Consider the following 14,951-nt stretch of genomic DNA (forward strand, 5'->3'; position numbering starts at 1 on the left):
CGAAACGAGGGCACTTACGTAGAAAACTAGCTTAAGCAAAGATGAGTTATGTTTACGTTTGAGCTGAAAAATTAATCAACCACACAAAATGATGATTTACCAAAAACATCATAACGATACAAAAGTATCTGAGAAACCAAACTGAACATTCGAACTTCAGACACTGAGAGAAACATTCAGCAAAGCACAGCAAATGCCCAAGCATACGTTGGTAAGCATGCAGTCAGCTGAACGACAAGCGAGCACAAAGATAATAAAGTTTGAACCCCAGAACGTGCGCAGCCAAAGTAAGCTGGGATGTCATGCACAGTGAAACTGTTAAACTAGCAGGCAAGCAAAGCATGCATTCTACATCGGCAGCGATTTTCAAAAGCAAATTGACTATCATTTCGCTTGTTCTATCAAATGCGTGTAGTCTGTCTGATTGCTTGATGGTTCGCATTTATCAATAGCGATACTTGTATCATAATATTGTAAACTTTTAACGAGTCCGAACAGCAACTTTGTTAAAACAGTGGGCTCAGTGAAACTATGACCCTTGAAAATAATAAAGCCGACGCCACGGGGAAGTAAAAAGAGCATTGTGCTAACCCATCGGTGGTTTGAAAAACACCTTGACCAGAAATATGGTGCAAACATTGCCTGCAGTTGCTCGACAGCAGGCTCAACTGACCAGAACACCGACAGTATGGAGTCGAACAGTTACGGAGGTGCAATATAGTCAGTAGTCATAGGTCAACTTTCCTTCTTCAACGACAGATCAAGAATGAACCAATGATGCTGAGGATGCTAATGATGATGAATTGGTTTTAGGGGCACCCGGACGGCGCTGGTTATTACGAGCGAGCGAGCGCAGCGAGCGAAGTGAGTCTTTTCTATAACGGAAAAATCTCAGTATGAGCGGCCCGGTCCGGCCCAGCCCGACCTGTAACGCTTTTGAGAGGCTTATATCTCAGCAACCGCTGGACCGATTGGCCTGCGGTCTTTTTTTGCTGGGTAGCCCCATCCCTTCTACCCCGTAATTGACTACTTTTGATACATCTCAGTGACCGTCGTGGCACGTGCCACGTGAAAAGTCAAGGATGTTCAAGCTGTTTTGCAAAAGTAGTGATTTTGAGAGGCTCATATCTCAGCAGCCGCTTGGGCGATTGACTTGCGGTAATTTTTGTAGGGTAGCCGCATCCCTTCTACCCAAAATAGGATACTCTCGATGCATGTGGGTCACCCCCAGTGCACGTGCAAAATACAACAATAAGAGGTGCCAAATTTGTTCCCATTTCAGTAACTCGGTAATTACTGGGGCGATTTCGCTGAAACTTGGCATACAGGTAGGCACCCACCAGGCAATGCATTTCCATGTGTTGCGGTTAGGGTGCTACTGCACGTGCGCACGTGCAGGGGGCGTTTCCAGATCTCGAGAACGGCTGGGCCGATTGCGCTCAAATTTGGTACACGGTTGGGGACCAGTTAGTAGGGTGCCGTGCAAAAGTCATTTTGGACCCCGTTTGCACGTGCACACGTGCAGAATGCCGCTTCCAGATCTCAGGAACGGCTGGGCCGATTGCGTTCAAATTTGGCACACCGCTAGCGATCGGTTAGAAGGGTGCTTTGCGCAAGCCCGTTGGAAGCACCCTCTCGCCCTTCCGCACGTGCAGGGCTCACTATCTCGCTCGCTCGTTCTTCGCCCAAAAGGCGTTTTACTGGTTGGTATGTATGTACCTAATGGTTACGCATGTAAAGCCGCGCTGGAGTAGAATAAAACCCTCGCTCCACACCAGTCCACCCGTACCGAGCCACGCGTTACATTAAAAATTATACACGGCACCCGTAACCGAGGACAAAACAAAGGACGGGGTCCAGGAGCACCGAAGTCCGCCACCGAATCACACGGCCATGCGTGCCGAATCGAGCTACCGCACACATTTCTGAGCCGCGTGGGGTGCCGACTGGCCCAAACACCAAACACTGAACTAAGACGCCCACGAGGGGCAGCGGTGGCGGGCGCCGCCCTGAGCGGCAGAGGGGGTCGGATCTAACCTGGACCCGGAGCAGGCCCTGTACGGCCTCGACACACTCCTTTAGGTAGGCCGACCAGCGCACAGTGTTGTTCATGAGACCCGATATGGCCATCACTGAGAACACCTGCCGAAGGAGTCTCGAGTCACGCTAAAAGTATTTGCCTTGGCTGGATTCGATCAAAGGTTCTCTACAGTGGCCTTTTAGAAAAGTGGGCGGGATAACGTCCGATTTTACCATAAGCGGCAGTCAATGACGCCGAAACCCAAAGTAGTAGCGGTGGAAAAGTAGCAGGAGGAAAGAGGAAAGAAGAAACAAAAGAAAGAATGAGGAGAGAGCGAGATAAAGAGAGAGAGAGAGAGAGAGAGAGGGAGAGAGGGAGGGAGAGAGAGAGAGAGAGAGAGAGAGAGAGAGAGAGAGAGAGAGAGAGAGAGAGAGAGAGAGAGAGAGAGAGAGACCAAGAGAACACACACATTCACACAGATAGGCACGCAAACTGACAGACAAATAATGATACATACAGACATGACAGTGACACACAGTCACACACGCCTACAACCACACAAATAGAAGATGAAAGAAAGGAAAAAGAAAAAAGAGAACGAGAGAAAGAGAAAATAGGAAAAAGGAAATAGAAAAAGAGAAAGAAAGAAAAAGAAAAAAAGTGAAAAAGAGAAAAAGAGAAAAAAGATAATAAGAGAAAAGGAGGAAAAGAGAAAAAGAGCAAAAGATAAAAAGGGAAAAAAAGAAAAAAAGAAAGAAAGTAAGAGAGAAAGAAAGAAAGAAAGAAAGAAAGAAAAAAAGAAAGAAAGAAAGAAAGAAAGAAAGAAAGAAAGAAAGAGAGAGAGAGAGAGAGAGAGAGAGAGAGAGAGAGAGAGAGAGGAGAGAGAGGGAGAGAGAAGAGAGCGCCGGCTGGTTTCACGTCTTCGTTTGCAGTCAGTTTTCTGGACTCGAGTGAGCTGCCAGGCCGGTCACCGCAGCCGTACCCTCGCTTCACGCAGATAGAGCGCACGAACGCCTCATGTAGGCCGGCAGAGGACTGGGCGAAACAGGGGCGCGGGACCGTCCTCTAAGAATCGGCTGACAATCCACATAACTTCCTCGAAACACCGTAGAGATAGAGCTATAGTCCATACACCGTCTTGCCGTGTTCCGTTCTCAACAATCAGTCCGCTTCAGTCCGCTTATAGTCTGTCAAAACGATATTTTTTTTTCCTAATCGTTTCCCTGGATCAATCACACCCTCGTATCATTTATTCAGAAGCAAGCGATGATAAAGCGTGACACAGCGTCCCCGTGCGAGGCCACATATAAAAGAGATCCGGGGTTATTTACATTGCTATCACATGGTTATCCCGTGGAAAGCCCAGAATACCACATGGAGGAAATCTCGGTGTCTTCGTTTCGGAAGGCAGCACTGAGTTTGTTTTGCGGGGTGAGTCAGAACTGCTGAGGGAAAAGGCAAAGATCGGTAGCAAGTATCGGGTTGGGGTCAGGTAGGGGAAGGAAAAGGATAAATTGGTCAATTAAGAGTGATGGGAGCTGGTTAGTGGCGGAAAAGAACGGGAATGGACAGGTTTGGGACGAAGGGGACGGGGAATAACAGAGTTGGAACAAGGGCCAGAAGGCTGCTGAATTGGGACGGAGAGAATGAGAAAAAGAATACAGAAAGAACGAAGATGAACGAAAAAGGACAGCGTTGGAACGACGAGGGATAAGAGGCTTGGCTTGGAACAGGAAGGGTTAGGATAGATGGAATTAATTCGGTAGGACGATTAAAGACAGACAAAAACAGGTGAGAAAAAGCCCGACTGTACAATATCACTTAGCGCGAAACTAACCGACTTCAGAGCAAACTGGACGAGCTGTTGGCTCTCGCGACAGCGCGGAGTGCCTCAGTAAGCGTCACGAAAACCAGCTGAACGGACGGGGTGCGTAGCGGCAGGGAATTCGGCTCGACTCTTCACATGCCTGAAGACGATCAACGGACGCCTCCATCTCGTAATAGACCCGAACAGCCAAAGATATAGTGGAGAGCATGGGCTTGGTAACGGCCAGGTTCAGCAGAACTGGAAACGCCTGCGGCCATAGGGCCCGGGTCAGCGAGTCAGACGCAGGCACTGATACAGTGTACCTTCATACGGGAGAGGACGACCAGTCCCTCAGCTAGCACCGGCGCGCCATACGCTATACAGTGCTGGAAGCTACCAAATGGGGCGTTCCACGACAAATCGACAAATAAAAAATTAAATTTGCACCCTCATATTCTATTCTTCGTTGAAAACTGGTGTAAGGGGTTGTGATGGGCGGGGAAGCCAGCTGTGGCAAGGATTTTTTTCTTCAAACAACGGTTTCCGAGATATAGCCTCGGGCAATTCCTGGAGTTCGCGCTGCAGCCCTATGTATGGCGGCCTATAACTCAGAAACTATTGGTTTTTTACGATAAAACTTTATATGGTTCAACTCACAATCAACCAACAAACATTTTGGCTATCTCGGATTTTCAATTTTTGAAAATTTTGATCACGTGACCTTTTGTCCTATTTTTCGAAGAGTGACCTTGATATTTTCCCCACTGAAAGTTGCAATTTTTTCTGATGACGATTAAAGCCTTATCGATTGTCATTCATATGCGATAATAAAAAAGTGGTTATCGCCCTGCGTTGACCTCAGGTCAGGTCATTTTTATGACCTGTCCATTATTACGAGCGGGAGCGACAGCGAGATCTCGAGAATAAAGCAAGATAGCGACAAGCGGTAAACGGTAAAGGGTACACACGGATAAGGTCTATAATTTTTACTGAGGTCATTTTCAGGTCAGGTCAAAGATGACGTCACAGGAGCTAAAAGGAAGTCAAAATAGCGGCACTATACATATATATGAAGTTTTTCTCGAATAACCTTCAAGGTATCCCAGCTAGGAACAAACTAATAGCACCATCGTGATCCTCTCGTCGATCCGCATCGAAACATATGTATGTTGACCTCGAAAGGTCGAAAGGTCAAAAGTTGACCTTAGGTCACGTGATCTAAGGTCATCAGACAAAATTGCAACTTTCAGTGGGGAAAATATCAAGGTCACTCTTCGAAAAATAGGACAAAAGGTCACGTGATAAAAATTTTCAAAAATTGAAAATCCGAGATGGCCAAAATGTTTGTTGGTGGATTGTGAGTTGAACCATATGAAGTTTTATCCTAAAAAAACTAATAGTTTCTGAGTTATAGGCCGCCAAACATAGGGCAGCAGCGCGAACTCCAAGAATTGCCCGAGGCTATATCTCGGAAACCGTTGTTCGAAGAAAAAAATCCTTGCCACAGCTGGCTTCCCCGCCCATCACAACCCATTAGACCAATTTTAAGCAAAAAATAAAATATGAGGGTGCAGGGCACTTGTCGATTTGTCGTGGAACGCCCCAAATGACAATTGTCAGTGGGTCAGACTGCCACACATGGGGAACAGTCGCTATCGTCCTTCGGTTGAAGTGTGCTGCTATGGACGCTTTACGTGCATTCTGTTTTCCGCGCGCTGGTGAGCTTACGCCCGTGTATGCGTAAGATCATATGCCCTCCAGTTTCCACCTTGGTATTTGTGTTACAGCTCACACCATCACATACCGACAAAGGTCTGGACGGTACTAGTGTCACCACCATCTTCCTCACTCTCTGGACATGTGCGTCGACTCAATCTAACTAGCTTTACGCAGCAGCCTACGCGATACAAGAAACCTGACCTGGCCCTGCGCTTAGTTTACGGTCCCTAACGCACTCGAGGAGATGCCTATGATTCACGGCATAGTTAATAACCTTCAGGGAACCCTACTGGATCCAATTTCAGTTAGTTGAAGACACTTTCACTGCAAACATACAAATCATGCACGCCAGAGGTTGAAGACTGATACCAGTTATACCTTCTGGTCATGCCACCCAAACAAAGAGAATCAGATCAGAGGCCAATCAGATCAGGGCCCAATAGCCAGGGACAGCGGCAGAGATGCGGCCACCTTCAAACGGTCGCGGATAATGTTGTCAGGGGTTAGCTTTGATTCAAGAGTTTCCAATTCTCAAACAACTAAACAAAACAGCTAGCATAATGGTGCTCGCGTGCCTCGCTGCTAGCTATCGAACCTCTGGCCCGGCTGAGCCACTCCAAAATACAGTGAGCCACGCATCAAATACCGAGCGCTACAGAAAAGGGTCGGGAAGGTTGGGAAGAGGACGATATATCGCCGCGGCCAACCTGCGCCCGGTCGAAGGCCACTGCCACCTCCAAGAATATCCGCGTGGCCTCACGCAGAATACCAAGCGTGGAGCGAAACAACTTGTCCATGAAGGCAATTACGGAGAAGGCCTGCAAACATGGGGTCATGAGGATAGGGATAATGGTGCACAAAATAACAACACAGTACAAATAGAGACGCCGAATAGTCTGACAAACACGGGGTTATAAGGACAGGAGCGGGGCTGGTGGTGAAATACTACAGATTAGCACAGACACCGCACAATCGCCAGGTCGCGGGGTTACTAGGACTGGACTGCGGGGCTGATGGTGCACAAAATACCAGCACAGCACATATATACAGACACCGTGGGTAGAGTCGCACAAACACAGGATTATGCGGATAGGAGTAGGACTTGTTTGTAGTTATTTACAAAGCTGGTTATCTAAATAATAAAACACAGTGGAAGTAGCTACTACCATCATATTATATACCTAGTTCATGTTATCTGTATGTATATAGAATAATGTTTAGAACAATTTAGAACAATGCACCACTTCTATACCGTTCGATAAGCGGTTCAGTCCAGCAGTAGTTTTACAGAAGTTGGCGTCTCTTCATTCTGAAGACGATGCCAATGTCGAAATAAAGGCTAAAATACAACCCTCTTCGGTTTTCTGCTCGTTCTGTTTTTATTTCTACAATAATCAACAGAGACTTGTTTGTTTGTTTGTTGGGGGTTAGGGGCGCGCCGCAACAGAGACTTGAAAAATAATTAAATAAGCAGTTAGTAAGAAGGAAGGGAGCGAAAAGGAATGCTGTGCGATGCCTACAGTCCAGAGCGCGAGTCAGTCCTGTGAGTAGTAGTATGTAGTGACAGCCGTGCAGGGCCGGCGATCCATTATCACAGCGCAGGTGTCAGCAGCGTCTACAGTCTCTGCACCCACCAACACCCCACCAGTCTCTGCACCCACCTACACTCGCCAGTCTCTGCACCCAGATGTCATACTCTGTAACCCGACCGGGATATAGCTACCTGTATACGGCGGCAAGAGCCCGCCACCTGAGCTACTTCCAATGTGCAATCCGCTATATAGAACTGGGCGATGTTAAACCATGGCATCAGAGCCACGTAAACAAACACCTAAAACAGACGAACGCTTCAGCAGTTAAGTCATCGCGTGCTGTTTCACACTATTGCTTGACTGCCACTTAAAAAGAATCCATGCGTTTATGGTCTAGATATGAAAATAGAAGGCTATTAGATCAAATCAAAATTAAAAAATGAAAAATAGTAAAAGATGAGTGAACAAATTAACCAAGTCGAAGAGGTAGAGAGGAAGGTGGCAATGCGCAACCGAGTACAGCAGCACGCGGTGCGAGCTGAGTCGCTCCGTCAGCCGGGCCAGGGGCGGCAGTAGCAGCAGCTGCCATGCAGGGCGGGTGAAGGCAATGCAGTCGCAGCCGCTGCTACCATCTCTGCGCCTCCCTCCGTGAGCTACCCACAGCCCCGCCACCAGTCCCGACACCAGCAGCGCCAGTGAGCCGACACCGGCCCGGTGTACCTTCATAGGGGAGAGGACGACCAGTCCCTCGGCTAGCACCGGCGCGCCATACGCTATACAGTGCTGGCTGATCTCAATTATAGGCATCAGAGCCAGGTAGGCGAACGCCTAAAACACACGGGCACGGCTGAGTTGGGCCGGAGCGTCTGTGAGCTGGCTACTGCGCAGTGTCAGCCTAGTCACTCAGTTCTCGCTATCACCATGGTCCTGCGCATGTGACAGATCCTGTGCATCGTGATTCGTGAACTGAGGTGGGCGTAGAACTCTTAACGTAACAAAACTCTATAACGCCTCCTTTCTCGACCTGTCCTCTTCTCTTGAGGCACCATAGTGGGACTGGGGATATCCTGGGGATTGTTTGTGCATTGCTGTATCTGCCCACCCTTCCCTGAGTCCGTCGTCCCAATCCCGACGTAGAACTGCAACATGGCGAGTGGCGACCTAAAAACAGTTTACAAACACATTATTACGGAGCGAGCGAAGCGAGCGGAGTCTCATACTGAATTAAGGGAAAATCCTGAGTATGAGCGGCCGGCCGGCCGGCCGGCCGTGGGGACGCTCTTCAAAAGCTAATATCTTAGGAACGGGACATCCGATTGACAAGCGGTCTTCTTTACTGAATGTCACTTGGACGTAAAAGTTCTGTGGTGTGATGGCCACCATGCGTTCTTGCCAACCACCGCACGTGGCGCGTGGTAAAGTTGGACATTTTTTAAGAACCCCCAAAATTGCAACCTCAATAACGGCACAACGGTTGGGCCGATTCAATTGAAACTCAGTACACAGTTAGGTCTCCATCAGATAATTCATCTGCATGTGTTCAGGTTGGGGTGCTACAGCACGTGCGCACGTGCAGGGGGCGCTCCCAGATCTCGAGAACGGCTGGGCCGATTGCGCTCAAATTTGGTACACGGTTGGGGACCAGTTAGTAGGGTGCCGTGCAAAAGTCAGTTTGGACCCCGCTTGCACGTGCGCACGTGCAGTGTGCCGCTTCCAGATCTCGAGAACGGCTAGGCCGATTGCGCTGAAATTTGGCACATCGCTAAAGACCGGCTAGTAGGGTGCAGTGCACAAGTTATTTGGAGGTACCCCCTCGCAATTTCGCACGTGCAAGGCCCGTCCTCTCGCTCGCTCCGTTGGTCGCCCAAAAGGCGTTTTACTGGTTATACACATACACTTCCAACAAGATATCTGTCCCTCAGTTATCTAATCTGATGATGGTCTGGCCCGTCGCCCCAGGCTGGTGCAGCTTGACTATCGGGCAAGTTATACGCCCCCTCCCCCCCCCCACACACACACTGTGACTCTTCCCTGACCTGTGCGACGGTCAGGTTGTAGCCAGCCCCCTGTATTGACAGGGTCGTGCCCTATCCCCCTCTCCCACACACACACTGTGACACCCTTCCCTAAGCTGCGCGGCCGTACCCCCCCCCCCCCCGTGACACCCCCGATGCGCTGACCTGCGCGGCAGTCAAGTTGTATCCCCCCCCCCCCACACACACACACACTGTGACACCCTTCCCTGACCTGTGTAGCTGCACGCCCCCCCCCCCGTGACACCCCCGATGCGCTGACCTGCGCAGCAGTCAGGTTGTAGCCAGCTCCGACGTGACACAGGAATGTGATGATGGCAGAAATGACGGGTACAGTGGGCGCCAGGGCGATACTGACGCTCTGCACGTAGGCGGCGCGCTGCAGCAGCGAACGCTCCGACGACCGAGCCGCTGCGGGAAGGGTAACAATGTAAATTGACACACATACGACCGCTAAGACTGCAAATAAAATTGGTTGTGCTCCCACTGTTTTTGGGTGGGGATGGTTCAACGTAAGACCTCAATCTAATTTTTAGTCAACTGGTACCAGCGCGACAAAGGTCGTAACAGAATCAGAAACATTTTCCGGCAATTCATCCAGCACTCCGGATGTTAACGAAACAATTTACGAATCGAACTGTCTAGTGTCCATTCTCCACCCTGACAAAAATACAAAACTTGCCAGTTCGGGCCACTTTCTTCAATACTAATAAGCAGGCACCAATAAGCCTTACTCACAGAGCGCGAGGTTGACTATCATAGTCAACCTCGCCACATAATAGGCACCTGCGCAGCCGTGAACAGCACAACAATGAGACAGAAGCACAGCCGAATGACTGCAACTGCAACAGTCTCGCTTTCCACGAGCCGTCGCAAAGCCACACTCACCGGTGATGCGTTTAACGAATGTCGCCTCCCAGGCGTACTGCTTGATGAGTTTGATGGCGGCCAGAATCTCGTGCATCAGCTGCACACGACGGTCCGTCACCACGATGGTACGTCGGCGCAGGTAACCGGTGATCCGCGACAACATAAACTGCCGGATACATAAACGGCAGCGGTCAGTGGTGACGAGTCAGTGGTGCCAGTGGTGACAGTGCTGATGGCTAATGGTGACTGTCAATGGTGACGGTAAATGATGGCGGTCAATAATGATGGGCAATTGTGATGGTAAGTGATGGTGGTCAAGTGATTTTCAGTGGTCATTGTCAGCCGTATAACATCAGCTAGCGGTTAAAGGGACTATCCCACCTTTAACATGGGGTTTGAGTTGAGATAGCCAAGTTTGCGGCAAGGTTCAGAAACCACTATCTATCTAGGTTGCAACCCCCGCGGCCTCTTGGTGTTGAAGAAATTCGTTCCCTTCATTTGAAAATGGGCCTTGTACAAGGCCCTATCTTCAACATGGAGCGACCGTTAGTGTGACGTCACCTCGTTTAGTCATTCTGATTTAAATGGGTTTGTTCGTTGAAAAATCGCTTAAAACTTGGTCTGAACTTTGTTGTGGTGCCTACAGAGTAAAAAGAATCAGCTTTATGACAGTAATGTGGCCTGGGGAAGGAGGTAATTTTGGGCTGTGACGTCACATATTTGAAAGTTTGTGTTTGGAATATGGGAAGCCTAAGATGTTAAATGAAAAATAAATGCCAGAACCGTGTTCCTGATCATCCAATCTATAAAGTCGGGCACAATTTAACTGGTTTTAACAACATTTTAGAAGGTGGGATAGTCCCTTTAATGCTGGATCAGCAAGTAGTCTGAAACAGGATAATGCATCGTGAGGATGACGCGTCAACTAAGGCTTCCTCGACTCGTCCCTAGATGTCAGTAGTGTCGGGACGTGGGCACGTGAGCGCGCGCCGACGGCGGAACGACCGGCGCCACTGACACACCCCCTCACCCGGGCCCGGGTAGGTGGTTGTCAGTGTTGACACGGTACACACTTCGACCCGACAGATGGGGGTGAGGGGGGGGGGGGCGCTGGCTAGCCATGGATATTAGATCGTCAGCATCAGACGGCCAGACGGATGGTGACGTTCTGCACATAGAGTCGGAGATCGTATACCGCCCGTGAGGACAGCTGTAGTCCCATCAACAGTTAAACATGGACCAACGTCCTCATATCACAGACAGTAGTACAAGCCTGCTCTCCCCTCCCCCCCCCCCGCCAACCGAACACCGCACTGTAGTAAGGACAGCTACAACGCCCCTCAGCAAGGACCACCGCCCTCACACGACGAGCAGCCCTGTCTCCCAGATAACTGACCCACGCTCTTGAAAAGGAGTACCCAGTACCCACCTACCCCCACAACTGACAGCCATTTTGTGTCTACCCATGCACAATGCTCCTCTCCAGTATTCAGTCACGCGGTAACTCCAGACCACGTGTTCACCCCATGCCACCTGCCTGCCGTCGTACCACTATCAGCACATGAGCACACACGTGCACAGATAGCCTGCAGCGTGCCGCGAACACGGCCCTGCACGGCGGCCTTGATCACAGTCGGGCACAGAGCGGCGCGCCCACGCTGCAGACTGTCTTCAACCCTCCCCTCTTATATGTCACAGTGCAGTTGCGACAGCGCAAATAAATACAGTGAGTTATGACTTCATAAGGGGAAATCCCGCCCATGCACTCTCAGTAACCGGTGTAAGACACGCCGATGACATTGTCTCCAGCAAACAGTGCCCTCCAGCCCATCAATAATCTCTCACCCTAATACAGCCTTGGATGCATGTTAGGCTGTTTGATGGGGGCGTTAACTGGCAGGTCATTTGCAAAGAGGTAGGTCAAATAAATACAGAGGAAGTCTAGCAATCACGTCACCCGTGACGACCGCAGAGGAGTCAGAGGGAAGCTAACCGACCGACCAGCCCAACCTGGCTACCACTGAGGGGGCAATCTGACCTGCAGCGGATAGAACTACCTCGGTTGGCACATCGGAGAATGCCTGAGGGGGGTAGCACGCCCCCCGACTGACCTGCAGGGGGTAGAACTACCTCTGTGACCTCCTGATAGGGTAGTACGCGACCTGACTGACCTGCAGGGGGTAGAACAGTATGAAGGCGATCATTCCAAACAGGGCGTACGGTCCGAGCACCAGGCCGATGTAGATGACGCCGCCGAGCGCGATCACCGGCCCGCCAATGATGAGCGGACCGAACACGCACAGGTCGAATATGCGCTGCGCGTCGTTGGCGAACAGATTCACCACCTGAAATGGAGGGGAAGGGACGTTCAGGTCAGGGTCACAGGGTGGGGTGGAGGCCCGCAGGCAGGGCAGAGCACCCGCCACCAACAGCCATCGGAGGGGTCACACATACAGCTGGGGTGCACGACTGCACATGTATTGCAGAAGTGTATCTGGTACGGTGGAGCGATCTCGGTTCGGTCAAACTCCACAGTTTTTTTCGGGATGTTATCCTAGTTTGTGTCATGTGGGGTGAAGGTAGCGCCGAAAAAGCACCATTTCAAATCGAAGTTAACTGCCACCGATACGATAAAACGCACACTAACCGCCTACTATAACGGTGTTGGTTTCAACGCCGTATAAATTAACAGCGTATTCTACAACTGTATGCACCGTATCAGTGGAACGGCCAAAAATGAGCTCATTGTCTCGCCGACCGGTCGGCTCGTGCAAACAATACACCGTGGCACCGCGTCACTGACGTTATCAGGCGGGCGGCCTACCTACCAACCGCGCGGTCACAGCAGCGAAACCGCTATAAGGGGTGCCACACCGACGGGTGAATGCGTGCGGCATGAAAGAGGTGGCTTACTACTCATACCAGCCGAGCTTTACTCTATCCATATCACCGGGCATACACCTCGTCACCTCTGTACACGTCCTCTGGGACCTCTGTATACAGAGGTCTATGCATCGGGCGAAGAGCTTGCTCTCCATTATTTATCTAAGTTGGGAAATGGGCACGCAGTGAAGGCAGACAGCGGGGTGACCCACCTGGCCCACCGACTTGTCGCCCAGACTGGGCAGCTTCATCAGCTTCCTGTAGAGCACCGTGAGGCAGGCGGACCGCAGGCGGATGCCCGTGCGGTAGTTGATGCCCCACAGCGCCGTGAAGAAGAGGACGCGTAACACCTCGCAGGCGATCAGGCCCACCGTCCACCAGATACCCTCCTCGAGCGGGGCGTCCTCGTCCTGGGCAAACTCCAGTAGACGGCGCATAAACACCGTCTGTCGAACGAACCAGGAATACAGTCAGAGCGCCGGTCAGCTGATAAAACACCGTCTACTGAACGCGACCAGAAAGTCTAACTGTACGGGATGGTCAATATAACACTACCGAGTGCGGTCCGAGTGGCTGTCAGCAATATCACTGATACAACAGATTTAAACACATCCAACACTCAACAGATTCAACATTTCACTCAACTATGAAGTGTCTGAATAAACTGACAAAACATTTCAAATGATTGCCTTCTAAAAAAAAAAAAAAAAAATCCGATATTCTTATCAAACAACTTATTCTGGAACCTCTCCCGAAAAAGTATAAACACCAGAGATGACACTAAAGCACCTCACCCGCCACTGCAGTGTCATCCCCATCACTCACCGGTCCTAGCAGACCCATGATGAGACACATGACGAACACCGACATGCCGACAAAGATGCGTGTCCGGATGAACCTCCAGACGGCACGGCGGAACGAGGCGTGCTTCAGGCCGTGCCGCTTCACCTCGTCGGTCCACATAAACTCCAGCCTGGCCGGGGACAGCGTGGTCAGACACGGGTGATTGTGAAGGGGGAGGAGCGGAGCGCTCACTCGCCTTACTCCAAAGCACACTATGCCAACCGAACGAGCTAGATATGTGCTGGTCAGCATAGCAACTCTTTTCAATCCAACTATAGCTTCGACAAATAATTAACACCGTCAAAAATCCCCGGTAATAACAACAGTCAATCACCTTTAACACTCAACACACCCAGTAGGCCACTAGTATAATGGGAACACCGCATCAGCGCCCCGAGACACGAAACCGCCGTCACCGCTCAGCGCTCACCGTCTGGCGTTATACTCGCAGCTCTCGAGTGGCGAGATGCGCGGCAGGTCGTCCACCTTGAGGCCCTTCCTGTAGGCCTTCCACATGATGCTCGTCATCCACGAGAAGGTAGTGAACGACAGCATGCCAACCTTGTCCACCGGCATCGCTGCCTTCTCCCTGAGGGAACATCGTAAACTCTGGATCACCGGGTGAGCTTGCGTGATCGTCTGTGTCAGCTTATCGGAGTTAATTTATGAGCGCTCGCTGAATTTGTTTTTGGGCTAACGTATTAGTTCGTGAGCTCACTCTAAGGTTTGCAAACTCACTGTACAGTTGGTAGGTTCACTGGAAGGACTGTGACAAGCATGACAGGGCCGATCGGTGTGGTGGACATGGGTCATTGATTACGTCTCCGTCCAGATCAGTGAAATGGAAGGATGAACAGAAGACAGGGTTGCCTGTCCGCGTCTGTAGTGAAAAGTGGACACGGGAGTGGCGATTTAACCCTCGCCCGTATTCGTGTTTTGCCAGCCGCGAACGTATAAGGGGGGGGGGTCCGTCGCCCCCCTGCCGTTTGGCCCCTGATCGAGCTAGAGCTTCGCGAAAAAATGAGCGTGTTGCCCCTGACGAAAGGAAGCCGATGATACCCAATGTTAAGGTCCTAGGTCATTGGTTGGCCTTCCAGGCCAGGTCAATGACCCAAAAGTCGGGGAAAATCGGGACCTGTTAGAACATCGTAAAGTAAGGTTGCTACTTGCCATGTTTTTTTTTTTTTTTTTTTTTTTGGTGGGTGCTGATCACGAACTTTATGTCAGTTTTGATCACAGATAAT

At 50.4% G+C, this 14,951-nt stretch overlaps 1 protein-coding gene across 3 annotated transcripts in view; it reads right to left on the reverse strand.

Moving 5' to 3' along the window:
- Window positions 1-14,290, reverse strand: part of LOC122384261 (multidrug resistance-associated protein 5-like) — a 39,885-nt gene extending 25,595 nt beyond the window's left edge. Inside the window, exons 1-7 of one of the 3 annotated variants that reach the window (XM_043371460.1) lie at window positions 14,138-14,290; window positions 13,690-13,837; window positions 13,077-13,310; window positions 12,153-12,326; window positions 10,000-10,147; window positions 9,374-9,522; window positions 2,038-2,142 (exon numbers count right to left, since the gene is read on the reverse strand). In XM_043371460.1, coding sequence (XP_043227395.1) covers window positions 2,038-2,142; window positions 9,374-9,522; window positions 10,000-10,147; window positions 12,153-12,326; window positions 13,077-13,310; window positions 13,690-13,837; window positions 14,138-14,283 — 1,104 coding nt within the window. In that variant the 5' untranslated portion in view covers window positions 14,284-14,290. Of the gene's footprint in view, window positions 1-2,037; window positions 2,143-6,253; window positions 6,365-7,798; window positions 7,907-9,373; window positions 9,523-9,999; window positions 10,148-12,152; window positions 12,327-13,076; window positions 13,311-13,689; window positions 13,838-14,137 lie in introns of all 3 variants that reach the window. The other 2 variants (XM_043371458.1, XM_043371459.1) reach the window with 2 other exon arrangements.
- Between the last annotated feature and the right edge of the window lie 661 nt (window positions 14,291-14,951).

This window comes from Amphibalanus amphitrite, unplaced genomic scaffold, assembly GCF_019059575.1.
Source record: "Amphibalanus amphitrite isolate SeventyFive unplaced genomic scaffold, NRLGWU_Aamphi_draft 000184F_arrow, whole genome shotgun sequence".
In the NCBI taxonomy this organism is placed as follows: Eukaryota; Metazoa; Arthropoda; class Thecostraca; order Balanomorpha; family Balanidae; genus Amphibalanus; species Amphibalanus amphitrite.